The sequence below is a fragment of the Trachurus japonicus genome, chromosome 8 (assembly GCF_045865225.1).
Source record: "Trachurus japonicus isolate A0001 chromosome 8, Traja_1.0".
Taxonomy (NCBI): Eukaryota; Metazoa; Chordata; class Actinopteri; order Carangiformes; family Carangidae; genus Trachurus; species Trachurus japonicus.
Genome location: NC_140914.1, coordinates 14,641,576 through 14,657,798, shown reverse-complemented (window position 1 = coordinate 14,657,798; position 16,223 = coordinate 14,641,576). Strand labels below are relative to the sequence as shown.

At 39.0% G+C, this 16,223-nt stretch overlaps 2 protein-coding genes across 3 annotated transcripts; both read left to right on the top strand.

Moving 5' to 3' along the window:
• The first annotated feature begins 844 nt into the window (after positions 1–844).
• LOC146982866 (immunoglobulin lambda-1 light chain-like) lies at positions 845–9,330 on the top strand. 2 transcript variants are annotated; one of them, XM_085784121.1, is made up of 4 exons: positions 845–995; positions 1,088–1,409; positions 7,988–8,022; positions 8,820–9,330. In XM_085784121.1, exons 1-4 carry the CDS (start codon positions 956–958, stop codon positions 9,143–9,145), a joined length of 723 nt encoding a protein of 240 aa, XP_085640247.1. In that variant the 5' UTR covers positions 845–955; the 3' UTR covers positions 9,146–9,330. The 2 variants fall into 2 exon arrangements, with proteins under 2 accessions (XP_085640247.1, XP_085640246.1); XM_085784120.1 differs by lacking the exons at positions 845–995; positions 1,088–1,409 and adding exons at positions 6,459–6,610; positions 6,696–7,024 and having other exon boundaries at positions 7,992–8,022.
• Positions 9,331–11,847: 2,517 nt separating this feature from the next.
• On the top strand, positions 11,848–14,729 carry LOC146982865 (immunoglobulin lambda-1 light chain-like). Its single transcript, XM_085784119.1, has 4 exons — positions 11,848–11,999; positions 12,085–12,413; positions 13,375–13,405; positions 14,223–14,729. The coding sequence occupies exons 1-4, from the start codon at positions 11,960–11,962 to the stop codon at positions 14,555–14,557; spliced, it is 735 nt and encodes a 244-aa protein (XP_085640245.1). The 5' UTR covers positions 11,848–11,959; the 3' UTR covers positions 14,558–14,729.
• Positions 14,730–16,223: the final 1,494 nt, after the last annotated feature.

The window sequence follows — 16,223 nt, the reverse complement described above, 5'->3', positions numbered from 1 at the left end:
AGTTTTATATATTTTATCTGTTTCAGTTGTTTGCAGTCAGATTAAATACGCAAGTAAAACTGAGATTTCATCCTCCATCAGTGAAGCATCACCTCTCTACTCATTCATTCATTCATTCATTTCAATAAAAACTCAGAGTTGAAAAGTGTTTGTATTTATTTTTTGGTAATACACTTTATACAAAACCATAATGTGGTGAAGTTGACCAGATTTAGATTTTCCTTTCATTTACGTGCAGGAAAATTACAGACTTTATTTACTTGATGAGAATCTTAATTTGTAGATATATTCACTAATTCAGTATTAAAAATAAAATAAATAAAAAGAGAGAGAGAGAGAAGTTTTATATATTTTTATCTGTTTCAGTTGTTTGCAGTCAGATTAAATAAACAAGTGAAACTGAGATTTCATCCTCCATCAGTGAAGCATCACCTCTCTACTCCTCCCCCTCTTCCTTCCCAGGATGCACCTGCAGGCCTCCTCTCCTGACTCATAGCTTCATGTAGATGAAGAGGTCAAGTGTCAGGCCTCTGTGAAATAAGAGGAAACTGTCCCTGACTGGAAACACACTCATGTTTTATGACTGTGAACTGTGTTTTTCAATGAAGAATGGAAGCTTTTATTTATATCTGAATTTAATGATTGAAGACAATATTGAATTTAGATTTTGTCAAAGATTTGTAGTTAAATGAGGAAATAAATTAAAATGATTCAAAAGTTTCATGTTCAGTGACAATAGCAAAGGAATTCAAAACATTTCCCTCCAAAAAGTGACAAAACATGACAACCCATGTAGATTAACCTCAGCTCCTCCTCCTGTCAGTCACTCTCAGTTTCAGTCTTGTATTAAATTGCTCCTCCAGCTCCTCCTCTCCTCATCCTCCAAACCCTCTCATCTGTCAGCAGTGAGCTCACTTTCCAAGCTACAAGGCCGTTCTCAGCTCACACTGACAACATGCTGGGGACCCTCTGCACTCTCATCACTGCTCTAACATGTAAGGAGGCTGACTTACTGCAGCTCTCAGCTCATGTTGGATTCATCAGTCTGTGTGTTTCTCTTGACTCTGTGTCATCTTGTTGTTTCCAGGTGTGAGTGGTGTGACGGTGGTGACACAGAAGCCTCCTGTTGTGACGCTGAGGACAGGAGAGACAGTCACCATGGACTGTAACCTGGGCTCTGGTAGTGACAGTGCTCGCTGGTATAAACAGATTCCAGGAGGAGTTCCTCAGTATGTACTTAGCTGGTATCACGGCTGGAGCTCTGTAGGTTATGGCTCTGGTTTCTCATCTCCCAAGTTCACATCTAATCATCAGTCAACAACAGATTATCGTTTAATTATCAACAATGTGGAGGAGGGAGACTCAGCAGTTTATTACTGTCACACATGGGACAGCTCTGCTAAGGAGGACGTATCACAGTGATTTACACTGTGACAAAAACCTCCTCACTAAACACTTCTGCTTTTTGAGACTCTGGCATATGTTGACTGTATGAAACCATTAGGGTTATGTTTTTTCCCCCATGATTCTTAATAATTAAACAATACTGATAAATATAACTAATCAAAACACAAAGTATTTTACATTCAACTATTTCACTGTAACATGAGTAATACTTGTTTTCAACAAATGTGACTCTTTCTTATCACTCAAGAGTCAAGTCATAGAAAACATGCAGCAACTTCTCAGAGATCATCCAGATCCTCAGATTCACATGTAATGTTTCCATTAGATGAATCAGAATGAACTGGATCCATTTCCAACATCCTAACTTTATTTTAGTTGTAGAGGTCTTATTTCAGTCTTGTAGGAGAGACTTAATACCTTGTCAGTGAATCAAAGACACACAACATCCAGCTCACTCCCTGCTCAAACATAAACACTGCACATACAACCTCAGACACAAACGACCAGACAGCATCATCACACACAGATCACGCTTCTTCAACAGTTTCTACCCGGCTACAGTCAGACTTTTAGCAAACACAAAATAACCCGGGCACATGGCAATACAACACACACCTCACTTGGCACTTTACACCTATTTATTCTTACATTTATTTACATACAGACATAGATCTCTGGCCTTTTTAGACATTTTATGTCCTTGTCCTTTTTTTTAATCCCAGGCTTTAGCCTTTGTGTTTTTCATTGTGTCTTGTATGTCTTTGTGTGTTCTCTTTTGTCTCTCCACCTGACCTGGAACAACCGTACAAAAATTCCTATGTGTGTATGCACAAATGGCAAATAAAGATTTTGACTTTTGACTTTGACTATAAATCAGCTTTTTAACCATGTGAAAATGAAGAGAGGAAAAGTGAGACATGATATGAAGTGGACTCATATGGAGGTATGAGGTATGGAGGTGAATGGGATGGAGGAGAGTGACAGTGATATGATCTGAAAGGACAACTGACAGCAGATGAAGAGATCTGATTGGCTGTTTGAAATAGTGGTGGAATCTGATTGGTTACTGAGCACATCTGAAATCAAGTGATTGCAAATGGTGGAGTGACAGAGAGAAAGAGAGAGCTGTGAATGAATGAGACAGAGAGAAAATCTTCCTTCTTTGATCTCATGTTTAGCTTCAATTGTTTTTATCACAGGCCTTGGACATGATTCACAACAACTTAACATTGAACTGCCACAAGTGTGTTCACAATGCTCACTTTTATGCAAACATCATTACATCTCTCAAAACAGCATGTGACATGAGCTGTTTCAGAACATCAGAGGTCATGAAGTTTCTGATTAATTTAAAGAAGACAGTGCTGAGTAGAAGCTCCTCCTCCTCCTCCTCCTCTTCCTCCTCCTCCTCCTCTTCCTCCTCCTCCTCCTCCTCCTCCTCTTCTCTCCTCAGTGTCTTTATAAGCTTCAGTCTCTCTCCTCCTCACACTCCAACCCTGCTCACCTCTCAGCTGGACAGTGAGGGACGTTTACACCACACACTGACAACATGCTGGGGACCCTCTGCACTCTCATCACTGCTCTAACATGTAAGATATTCTTCTCCTTCCTTTCATCCTCCACATGTTCACACACAAACCTTTCACTCATGTCTTTCTCTGTGTGTGTTGACAGGTGTTGATGCAGTGATAGTGTTGACCCAGACGCCTGCTGTCCACACAGTTTCTACAGGACAAGAGGTTGTTCTCAACTGCAACATTCAGAGAAATGATGGATATTATGTGGATTGGTATAAACAGGTTCCTGGTGAAACTCCTCAGTACGTTCTGAAATTTTACCACTCTCATAGTTCACCGAGCTTTGGATCAGGATTCTCCTCAGACAGATTCAACTCCAAATCCTCATCAAACATAGATTATCAGTTCATCATAAAGAGAGCAGAGGCAGGAGACTCTGCTGTCTATCACTGTAGGGCATGGGACAACTCTACCCGAGAGAACGTATCACAGTGATTTACACTGTGACAAAAACCTCCTCACCAAGCACTTCTGCTTTTTAAATCTCTTGTCTATTTTTTAATATATCCATAAATTATCTCTCTCTAGCTTCATATTTGAAAATAATTGTCTCTAATCTGTTTTCATCTGACTCATTAATCTCTAGACACATTTCTTATTCCTCTGGTTTTTAAGTTATATTCACTATTATTTACCTAAAAGTCAAAAGTAAACTCATGTCTCTGATGAAGTCTCTCAATTGAATAATAAGAAGTTTAGTCACTTTGTCACATGAAAGCACTGTCACTCTAGAGCTCAGAGAGTATCTGTGTTTTCATACTCAGAGAGAGGTCAGATCAGGACTTGATTCAGGTCCTGACCTCCATGGCTCGATTCACCTGTTTGGGTGTTGGTTTGGGGCCTTAAATTTATCAACACAACCCTGTTGCCTCCAAGTTCCCAGCATGATGGGAATAAAAAATCTGAATTAAAAATACAGTGTTTGCATTTTTTTTTATATACTTAATACAAAACTTAATACAAAATCATAATGTGGTGAAGTTAACCAGATTTAGATTTTCCTTTCATTTTCATGCAGGAAAATTACAGATCCTACTTCATTCTTACTCGATGAGAATCTCAATTTGTCGATTCACACAGTATTTAAAAAATAAAAATAAAAATAGAGAGGGAGAAGTTTTATATATTTTTATCTGTTTCACTTGTTTGCAGTCAGATTAAACGAAGCAAGCAAGTGAAACTGAGATTTCATCCTCCATCAGTGAAGCATCACCTCTCTACTCCTCCCCCTCTTCCTTCCCAGGATGCACCTGCAGGCCTCCTCTCCTGACTCATAGCTTCATGTAGATGAAGAGGTCAAGTGTCAGGACTCTGTGAAATAAGAGGAAACTGTCCCTGACTGGAAACACACTGTTGTGTTTTTCAGTGAAGAATGGAAGATTTTATTTACCGAAATGATTAATTGTTATTGATCGAAGACTGTGTTGAATTTAGATTTTGTCAACCATTTGTAGTTAAATGAGGAAATAAATTAAAATGATTCAAATATTTCATGTTCACTCACTATAGCAAAGGAATTCAAAACATTTCCCTCCAAAAAGGACTAAAGAGCCACTAACATGAAACCCATGTAGATTTAAGCTCAGCTCCTCCTCCTGTCAGCACTCTCAGTTTCAGTCTTGTATTAAATTGCTCCTCCAGCTCCTCCTCTCCTCATCCTCCAAACCCTCTCATCTGTCAGCAGTGAGCTCACTTTCCAAGCTACAAGGCCGTTCTCAGCTCACACTGACAACATGCTGGGGACCCTCTGCACTCTCATCACTGCTCTAACATGTAAGGAGGCTGACTTACTGCAGCTCTCAGCTCATGTTGGATTCATCCGTCTGTGTGTTTCTCTTGACTCTGTGTCATCTTGTTGTTTCCAGGTGTGAGTGGTGTGACGGTGGTGACACAGAAGCCTCCTGTTGTGACGCTGAGGACAGGAGAGACAGTCACCATGGACTGTAACCTGGGCTCTGTTACTGACTATGGTGCTTTGTGGTATAAACAGATTCCAGGAGGAGTTCCTCAGCATGTTCTGAGATTCCGTCACAGTTGGAGCTCTGTACTTTATGGCTCTGGCTTTTCCTCTCCCAAGTTCACATCTAATCACCAGTCAACATCAGATTATCGTTTGATCATCAACAATGTGGAGGAGGGAGACTCAGCAGTTTATTACTGTCACACATGGGACACTTCTGTAAGTGAGCATGTATCACAGTGATTTACACTGTGACAAAAACCTCCTCACTAAACTTCTGCTTTTTGAGCCTCCAACACATTTTTCTATATTCAATTCATTCAATATTCTCTGTAAGTCTGGCACATTAATATTTGTCAATATACTGATATATAGTTTTACTGGTTTCCCTCATGAACCCTGACATAATGTCATGTGAGCTGTATGTGTGTTTTAGCCAACCACTTTAACAACAAACAGCAACACAAACTCAGAGCACTAAAAAGTTTTGCTCTGACTATAACGTTATAGCATGTTTTATCTCTGTTTAGGGATAGGCTACTTTGAAATAGTGCCAATAACACTAAATAATTGTTACCTCTTAATTACAGCTTAATAATACTATGAGAAGTTCAAAAGAAACTTGTGTGCGAGTTAGAAGTTGAATATGGAGAATGCTTGTTAAAAGCTATTTTGTATTTTGTATTTGTGTAGTCTTATCTGTCATAATCAAGAGATTACAGTTTACAGTATGGGGCACGTTTGTGTTGCATACAGTACTCGCGGTGCCACCGAGATGAGAGCTGTGACACCGGGTCAGAGGCTCTGATCATGCTGGTTTGGTTTTCAGCCGCAGTGTGGAAGGAGCCTCCACTCTCCCTGTAACAAGTTACAAGTCATGTATCATCACAGTTAGTCTGAAGCTGTTTGATGAAGGTAAAAATTAAACATAAAGTAAATATCCCACATTTCAGCTCCTCTGAGCTTCTCTGAATCAGAGCCGCATCCCATATAGCAACAGTCTGGCAACCGACTGCTGGAATTATTTTTTCTGTTGTTGCAAGTCCCATCTTGATCAATAGATGGTGGTACTGTAGGCTAATCTGCTCATTCTCCATATTCAACCTTTAAAATACTTACACATTATAGAAAGTCAGGTGTGAGTTGCAATGATGGTCTAACCAAATCTTCCCTTTGCAGTTAAAACCATGAGACAACCAACCAACACCACTAACTTTCTTCATTGATCATAATTCCACAGTCTGTCCTGTCAGTTGTTGAGAATATTATATTATACAGTAATATGATATTATATTTTCATTGCTGAGTGATTATTCACAAATACAATAATCATACAGTAACCCATGAAAATGCATTTCAATGCATTGACATCTAGTCAGAGACACGTAAAAAGATTATAATAGCTATATGATAATATAGTTCATGCACTGTTAAAATGATACTTGAACTGTTACGTACATATTTGATATGTGAATGAAAATTGGATGAAAGCTCCTCCTCCTCCTCCTCCTCCTCCTCTTCTCTCCTCAGTGTCTTTATAAGCTTCAGTCTCTCTCCTCCTCACACTCCAACCCTGCTCACCTCTCAGCTGGACAGTGAGGGACGTTTACACCACACACTGACAACATGCTGGGGACCCTCTGCACTCTCATCACTGCTCTAACATGTAAGATATTCTTCTCCTTCCTTTCATCCTCCACATGTTCACACACAAACCTTTCACTCATGTCTTTCTCTGTGTGTGTTGACAGGTGTTGATGCAGCGAAGGTGGTGACCCAGACGCCTGCTGTCCACACAGTTTCTACAGGACAAGAGGTTGTTCTCAACTGCAACATTCAGAGAGATGATGGCAATGCCGTCCGTTGGTATAAACAGGTTCCTGGTGAAGCTCCTCAGTACGTTCTGGCATTTTACCACTCTAGTAGTTCACCGAGCTTTGGATCAGGATTCTCCTCAGACAGATTCAACTCCAAATCCTCATCAAACATAGATTATCAGTTCATCATAAAGAGAGCAGAGGCAGGAGACTCTGCTGTCTATTACTGTCACACATGGGACAGCTCTGCTAAGGAGCACGTACCACAGTGATTTACACTGTGACAAAAACCTCCTCACTAAACACTTCTGCTTTTTAAGTCTCTCATTCATTTTTACAGACAATGAATCCATCAACAACTTCACTCTCGACTTTATTTAACATTAAAAATGTCTGTCTTTGTCTGTTTCTATTGGACTCATTTATTTTTTACACAAATTTCTTATTCCTGTCGTCTTCATGTTCACTACTTTTTACCTTTCAGCCAAAAATTACCCCAGGTCTCATGAAGCTTCCACTTAATGTTATAGAAGAAAAACTGTTTGAGAAATAAAAGCAACAACTCTCACTCTATGTTCAACAAGTAACTGTGTTTTCATACTTAACAATATAAAAAAAACTCCCTAATTCATTCAGTTTACACCACTCACTATTTTCTTCAACACTTCAGGACTTGATTCAGGTCCTGACCTCCATGGCTGGATTAACCTGTTTGGGCCCTTAAATTTACCACTGCACCCTGTTGCCTCCAAGTTCCCACCATGCACAGTGCATGCTGTATCTAAAACTCAACCAGAGTAATGCATTTTTGTGTCAAATTTACATTTGAATTATTTCCTGTCATGCTGCTTTTATTGTGGGAAAATCTAAGAGAGGGTGTTGAAATAAATGATGTAAAAAAAAAAAAAAGCATCTTCTACCACGGCTGCAGTTGATAATGATAAGTGAATGATGTTCTTTTGGAGGAGAACACGTTCACCATCATGAATCTGAATTCAACCATGATACCAGATATTTCAACGTTTCCATGAGAAGAAACTGAAGCAACAGAAGATTCAGAGTTAAATCTTCAAGAGCAGCAGTGTTTTGTCAGATGAACAGACTGATGAAGGGAATGAGAAGTTGACAGTGAAAGTTGGTCTCAACAGGATGTTTCAGTTCCACTCCCCTCATTAGTGAGAGTCAGGAGGTTTTTGTACAGCCATGTGTACAAACTGAATCACTGTGGTATTCGGACAAGGCACCAAGCTGATTGTGACAGGTAAGAACTTTTACACTCATCATTAAACAAGACACATTTTAGCTTTTTGACTCAAACTGATGGAAAATAAGAAATGTACATGTGAGTTTTTGTTTGAAAGATTTTACACTTACTTATGAATGTTTTTACTGTATGCAGCAACTTTGCAACCAGACTGTGACTTTGGACGGCAAAAATCCGCAAATAATCACATTATTTCAAATATTTTCTATAAATGATTCAAAGTTTGTTGATGGTTGAGTAAGATGGACACCATTACAACATCAGGCTCATTATTTTCACAATTGTAAGCAAGTCATATATTGACAAAAACTCAAGTAATATAAATCGTCAATCTTAAATAATATTGCGTGAAATTTTAAAGTGGGTGAAATATTAAATGTCCAATGATAAGTGATGATTTTAAAAGTACCTGAGTTTTATTTTGTCATGTGAAAATGAAATACTTTGTTTGAAAGAGTCATAAAAAGGAAAAGTGACTGATAAACTAATTTATCACAGACTGAAATAATTTCAATTTTCAATAAATATTTTTCATGTTTTTGAAAGAGAAAGATATAGACTTTATTTAATTTATTCTCGGTATAGAAATGCTCCTATATGAAAATCTTGATGTCAATTGTTGAAATGAAAAGACATTTTCAAAATCGCTATCTGTTTTCTGTGCTACTGTATATGTTTAATTCTTCAGACTGACTGTTATATTGTTAAAGTAGCTAATTAATGATTCTGTCACTTTGATGCTTTGAATCATCTGATTGGTCCTCATGTTATGAATGCGCTCCGTGTATTTTCAGGCTCCAGCCTCCCTCCTCCTGTCCTGACAGTCTTCCCTCCGTCCAGTGCTGAGCTCCAGTCCAACAAAGCCTCTGTGGTCTGTCTGTCCACTCAGTCTGGGCCTTTTGCAGATGTGAGCTGGTTGGTTGGTGGGAGTCCAGTGAGCAGTGGGATCTCTACCAGCACCGCTGTTCAAAAACCAGACCAGACTTTCCAAATCAGCAGCTATCTGTCCATCCAGACGTCAGACTGGAACAACAATCAGCGTTACACATGTAAAGTGTCTTTGGGCTCCCAGACTTCAGAGAAGAGCATCACCAAGTCAGACTGTCTCACTGAAGAATAGTAGAGGAGCAGAATGAGCCTTTACAATCTGCTGCTTTACTCTTTGTGCTGTTTGCTCATTACAAGGTTTCCATGTTAGAAAAGCTGTGTCTGCATGCTTGTAATAAATGTAGTGACAGTTAGGTGGAGGTGTTGTATCAGCTTTGCTTCTGCTGCATTTTTCATCATTCATTCATTTCAATAAAAACTCTGAGTTTAAAATAAAGTGTTTGTATTTATTTTTGTCAATACATTTCATATAAAACTTAATACAAAATTATTATGTGGTGAAGTTGACCAGATTTTGATTTTCCTATACTTTTCTTGCAGCAAAATTACAGATCCTACTTTATTCTTGATGAGAATCTTAATTTGTAATTAAATAAACTAAATAAACTAATTCAGAATTTTAAAAATAAATAAAATAAATAAAATAAAAAAAAGAGAGAGAGAAGAGGTTTCATATATTTTTATCTGTTTCAGTTGTTTGCAGTCAGATTAAATAAGCAAGTGAAACTGAGATTTCATCCTCCATCAGTGAAGCATCACCTCTCTACTCCTCCCCCTCTTCCTTCCCAGGATGCACCTGCAGGCCTCCTCTCCTGACTCATAGCTTCATGTAGATGAAGAGGTCAAGTGTGAATTGTGTTTTTCAATGAAGAATGGAAGGTTTTATTTTCTTAAATTATTGATTGAAGACAATGTTGAATGTAGATTTTGTCAAAGATTTGTAGTTAAATGAGGAAATAAATTAAAATGATTCAAATGTTTCATGTTCACTCAAAGGAATTCAAAACATTTCCCTCCAAAACATGACAACCCATGTAGATTAAGCTCAGCTCCTCCTCCTGTCAGCACTCTCAGTTTCAGTCTTGTATTAAATTGCTCCTCCAGCTCCTCCTCTCCTCATCCTCCAAACCCTCTCATCTGTCAGCAGTGAGCTCACTTTCCAAGCTACAAGGCCGTTCTCAGCTCACACTGACAACATGCTGGGGACCCTCTGCACTCTCATCACTGCTCTAACATGTAAGGAGGCTGACTTACTGCAGCTCTCAGCTCATGTTGGATTCATCAGTCTGTGTGTTTCTCTTGACTCTGTGTCATCTTGTTGTTTCCAGGTGTGAGTGGTGTGACGGTGGTGACACAGAAGCCTCCTGTTGTGACGCTGAGGACAGGAGAGACAGTCACCATGGACTGTAACCTGGGCTCTGTTACTGACTATGGTGCTTTGTGGTATAAACAGATTCCAGGAGGAGTTCCTCAGCATGTTCTGAGATTCCGTCACAGTTGGAGCTCTGTACTTTATGGCTCTGGTTTCTCATCTCCCAAGTTCACATCTAATCATCAGTCAACATCAGATTATCGTTTGATCATCAACAATGTGGAGGAGAGAGACTCAGCAGTTTATTACTGTCACACATGGGACACTTCTGTAAGTGAGCATGTATCACAGTGATTTACACTGTGACAAAAACCTCCTCACTAAACTTCTGCTTTTTGAGCCTCCAACACATTTTTCTATATTCAATTCATTCAATATTCTCTGTAAGTCTGGCACATTAATATTTGTCAATATACTGATATATAGTTTTACTGGTTTCCCTCATGAACCCTGACATATGTCATGTGAGCTGTTATGTGTGTTTTAGCCAACCACTTTAACAACAAACAGCAACACAAACTCAGAGCACTAAAAAGTTTTGCTCTGACTATAACGTTATAGCATGTTTTATCTCTGTTTAGGGATAGGCTACTTTGAAATAGTGCCAATAACACTAAATAATTGTTACCTCTTAATTACAGCTTAATAATACTATGAGAAGTTCAAAAGAAACTTGTGTGCGAGTTAGAAGTTGAATATGGAGAATGCTTGTTAAAAGCTATTTTGTATTTTGTATTTGTGTAGTCTTATCTGTCATAATCAAGAGATTACAGTTTACAGTATGGGGCACGTTTGTGTTGCATACAGTACTCGCGGTGCCACCGAGATGAGAGCTGTGACACCGGGTCAGAGGCTCTGATCATGCTGGTTTGGTTTTCAGCCGCAGTGTGGAAGGAGCCTCCACTCTCCCTGTAACAAGTTACAAGTCATGTATCATCACAGTTAGTCTGAAGCTGTTTGATGAAGGTAAAAATTAAACATAAAGTAAATATCCCACATTTCAGCTCCTCTGAGCTTCTCTGATCAGAGCCGCATCCCATATAGCAACAGTCTGGCAACCGACTGCTGGAATTATTTTTCTGTTGTTGCAAGTCCCATCTTGATCAATAGATGGTGGTACTGTAGGCTAATCTGCTCATTCTCCATATTCAACCTTTAAATACTTACACATTATAGAAAGTCAGGTGTGAGTTGCAATGAAGGTCTAACCAAATCTTCCCTTTTGCAGTTAAACCATGAGACAACCAACCAACACCACTAACTTTCTTCATTGATCATAATTCCACAGTCTGTCCTGTCAGTTGTTGAGAATATTATATTATACAGTAATATGATATTATATTTTCATTGCTGAGTGATTATTCACAAATACAATAATCATACAGTAACCCATGAAAATGCATTTCAATGCATTGACATCTAGTCAGAGACACGTAAAAAGATTATAATAGCTATATGATAATATAGTTCATGCACTGTTAAAATGATACTTGAACTGTTACGTACATATTTGATATGTGAATGAAAATTGGATGAAAGCTCCTCCTCCTCCTCCTCCTCCTCCTCTTCTCTCCTCAGTGTCTTTATAAGCTTCAGTCTCTCTCCTCCTCACACTCCAACCCTGCTCACCTCTCAGCTGGACAGTGAGGGACGTTTACACCACACACTGACAACATGCTGGGGACCCTCTGCACTCTCATCACTGCTCTAACATGTAAGATATTCTTCTCCTTCCTTTCATCCTCCACATGTTCACACACAAACCTTTCACTCATGTCTTTCTCTGTGTGTGTTGACAGGTGTTGATGCAGCGAAGGTATTGACCCAGACGCCTGCTATCCACACAGTTTCTACAGGACAAGAGGTTGTTCTCAACTGCAACATTCAGAGAGATGATGGCAATTATGTCAGTTGGTATAAACAGGTTCCTGGTGAAGCTCCTCAGTACGTTCTGAAATTTTACCACTCTCATAGTTCACCAAGCTTTGGATCAGGATTCTCCTCAGACAGATTCAACTCTAAATCCTCATCAAACATAAATTATCAGTTCATCATAAAGAGAGCAGAGACAGGAGACTCTGCTGTCTATCACTGTCAAACATGGGACACCTCTGCTAAGGAGCACGTACCACAGTGATTTACACTGTGACAAAAACCTCCTCACTACTTCTGCTTTTTAAGTCTCTCATTCATTTTTACAGACAATGAATCCATCAACTTCACTCTCGACTTTATTTAACATTAAAAATGTCTGTCTTTGTCTGTTTCTATTGGACTCATTTATTTTTTACACAAATGTCTTATTCCTGTCGTCTTCATGTTCACTACTTTTTACCTTTCAGCCAAAAATTACCCCAGGTCTCATGAAGCTTCCACTTAATGTTATAGAAGAAAAACTGTTTGACAAATAAAAGCAACAACTCTCACTCTATGATGTTCAACAAGTAACTGTGTTTTCATACTTAACAATATAAAAAAAACTCCCTAATTCATTCAGTTTACACCACTCACTATTTTCTTCAACACTTCAGGACTTGATTCAGGTCCTGACCTCCATGGCTGGATTAACCTGTTTGGGCCCTTAAATTTTACCACTGCACCCTGTTGCCTCCAAGTTCCCATCATGCACAGTGCATGCTGTATCTAAAACTCAACCAGAGTAATGCATTTTTGTGTCAAATTTACATTTGAATTATTTCCTGTCATGCTGCTTTTATTGTGGGAAAATCTAAGAGAAGGTGTTGAAATAAATGATGTTAAAAAAAAAAGCATCTTCTACCACAGCTGCAGTTGATAATGATGAATGAATGCTGTTCTTTTGGAGGAGAACACGTTCACCATCATGAATCTGAATTCAACCATGATACCAGATATTTCAGCATTTCCATGAGAAGAAACTGATGCAACAGAAGATTCAGAGTTAAATCTTCAAGAGCAGCAGTGTTTTGTCAGATTAACAGACTGATGAAGGGAATGAGAAGTTGACAGTGAAAGTTGGTCTCAACAGGATGTTTCAGTTCCACTCCCCTCATTAGTGAGAGTCAGGAGGTTTTTGTACAGCCATGTGTACAAACTGAATCACTGTGGTATTCGGACAAGGCACCAAGCTGATTGTGACAGGTAAGAACTTTTACACTCATCATTAAACAAGACACATTTTAGCTTTTTGACTCAAACTGATGGAAAATAAGAAATGTACATGTGAATTTTTGTTCCAAAGATTTTACACTTACTTATGAATGTTTTTACTGTATGCATCAACTTTGCAACCAGACTGTGACTTTGGACGGCAAAAATCTGCAAATAATCACATTATTTCAAATATTTTCTATAAATGATTCAAAGTTTGTTGATGGTTGAGTAAGATGGACACCATTACAACATCAGGTTCATTATTTTCACAATTGTAAGCAAGTCATATATTGACAAAAACTCAAGTAATATAAATCGTCAATCTTAAATAATATTGCGTGAAATTTTAAAGTGGGTGAAATATTAAATGTCCAATGATAAGTGATGATTTTAAAAGTAACTGAGTTTTATTTTGTCATGTGAAAATGAAATACTTTGTTTGAAAGAGTCATAAAAAGGAAAAGTGACTGATAAACTAATTTATCACAGGCTGAAATAATTTCAATTTTCAATTAATGTTTTTCTACTGCACCCTTCATGATTCATGTTTTTGAAAGAGAAAGATATAGACTTTATTTAATTTATTCTCGGTATAGAAATGCTCCTCTATGAAAATATTGATGTCAATTGTTGAAATGAAAAGACATTTTCAAAATCGCTATCTGTTTCCTGTGCTACTGTATATGTTTAATTCTTCAGACTGACTCTTATATTGTTAAAGTAGCTAATTAATGATTCTGTTACTTTGATGCTTTGAATCATCTGATTGGTCCTCATGTTATGAATGTGCTCCATGTATTTTCAGGCTCCAGCCTCCCTCCTCCTGTCCTGACAGTCTTCCCTCCGTCCAGTGCTGAGCTCCAGTCCAACAAAGCCTCTGTGGTCTGTCTGTCCACTTTACCCAGTGAGTCGAAGGGTTTTGCAGATGTGAGCTGGTTGGTTGGTGGGAGTCCAGTGAGCAGTGGGATCTCTACCAGCACCGCTGTTCAAAAACCAGACCAGACTTTCCAAATCAGCAGCTATCTGTCCATCCAGACGTCAGACTGGAACAACAATCAGCGTTACACATGTAAAGTGTCTTTGGGCTCCCAGACTTCAGAGAAGAGCATCACCAAGTCAGACTGTCTCACTGAAGAATAGTAGAGGAGCAGAATGAGCCTTTACAATCTGCTGCTTTACTCTTTGTGCTGTTTGCTCATTACAAGGTTTCCATGTTAGAAAAGCTGTGTCTGCATGCTTGTAATAAATGTAGTGACAGTTAGGTGGAGGTGTTGTATCAGCTTTGCTTCTGCTGCATGTTTCATCATTCATTCATTTCAATAAAAACTCAGAGTGAAAATAAAGTGTTTGTATTTATTTTCTGTTAATGCACTTTATACAAAACTTAATACTGAATCAAAATGAGGTGAAGTGACCAAATTTTGACTTTCTTTTAATTTTTGTGCAGGAAAATTACAGATCCTACTTTATTCTTACTCAGTGGGAATCTAGATATATTCACTAATTCAGTCTTTAAAAAAAGAATAAAATAAAAACAAAAAGAGAGAGAGAAAAATGTTATATTTATATCTGTTTCAGTTGTTTGCAGTCAGATTAAATAAACAAGTGAAACTGAGATTTCATCCTCCATCAGTGAAGCATCACCTCTCTACTCCTCCCCCTCTTCCTTCCCAGGATGCACCTGCAGACCTCCTCTCCTGACTCATAGCTTCATGTAGATGAGGAACAACTGAAACAGATTAAATAATCATACAAATGTTCTTCTGTCAACGATATTTTAGACAAGGCAAGGCAATTTTATTTGTATAGCCCGTTTTTACAAACTGTTTGTCTCAAAGGGCTTTACATGGCATCGTAACAACATCCTCTGTCCTTAGACCCTCACATCGACTGAGGAAAAACTCCATAGAAAACCCTTTTAACAGGGAAAAATCAGAGAAACCTCAGGGAGAGCAACAGAGGAGGGATCCCTCACCCAGGACGGACAGACGTGCAATAGATGTTGTTACATTATGTCACAGAATGTGCGAAATATGGAAATGGAAATGTTAGCAGGAGTTGATGAAGGCAGCCTCTGGTGAGATTACTGTAAGATAGATTTATTGTCATTGTATGGTTGATACAACGAAATTACATTGCACTCAATATACTGGGCTCAGTAGCAGCAAATAAAAACAATTAATTACTCTAGTAAAATTAAAAAGTATACTCATCCATACATCGTCTCATCCATTCAGTCACATTCACGTCATCGTACATCACACCATTTACTCAATACCTTGTATGCATTACGTAAAAAAACGAGACAGTGAAAGTGCATATGCTGTGTATGGTACAAAGTGCAGTGCATTTGTGAGTTATTGCTGTTATGTTGGCAGATGTGGGGGGGGAGGGGGAGCTGGCCAGCTCAATGGGGGACTGGGTGGCAGACTGGTCCATGGGAAGGGAGGGCAGGCCGGTCTAACAGCAGGTGAAAGGGCGGGGGGGGGGGGGCAATGCAGGTCCGACTACAACTCCGGTGGATCTGCGGAAACACAGAGAGAGTGAGAGACACCAAGGCCAAACTACAAAGTACAACAGAAAATGACAGTTCAAAAATATACTGAGGAGAGGAGAGGAGAGGAGAGGAGAGGAGAGGAGAGGAGAGGAGAGGAGAGGAGAGGAGAGGAGAGGAGAGGAGAGGAGAGGAGAGGAGGGGATGGGAGGGGAGGGGATGGGAGGGGAGAGGAGAGGAGAGGAGAGGAGAGGAGAGGAGAGGAGAGGAGAGGAGAGGAGAGGAGAGGAGAGGAGAGGAGAGGAGAGGAGA

Excerpts from the sequence above, each read along its gene's own strand:
- LOC146982866 (XM_085784120.1), top strand. The coding sequence starts at position 6,571 with ATGCTGGGGACCCTCTGCACTCTCATCACTGCTCTAACAT. Across the intron at positions 7,025-7,991 it reads GCTCTGCTAAGGAGCACGTA|TTCGGACAAGGCACCAAGCT; the intron begins CCACAGTGATTT and ends ATCACTGTGGTA. Across the intron at positions 8,023-8,819 it reads CACCAAGCTGATTGTGACAG|GCTCCAGCCTCCCTCCTCCT; the intron begins GTAAGAACTTTT and ends GTGTATTTTCAG.
- LOC146982865 (XM_085784119.1), top strand. The coding sequence starts at position 11,960 with ATGCTGGGGACCCTCTGCACTCTCATCACTGCTCTAACAT. Across the intron at positions 12,000-12,084 it reads TCTCATCACTGCTCTAACAT|GTGTTGATGCAGCGAAGGTA; the intron begins GTAAGATATTCT and ends GTGTGTTGACAG. Across the intron at positions 12,414-13,374 it reads CCTCTGCTAAGGAGCACGTA|TTCGGACAAGGCACCAAGCT; the intron begins CCACAGTGATTT and ends ATCACTGTGGTA.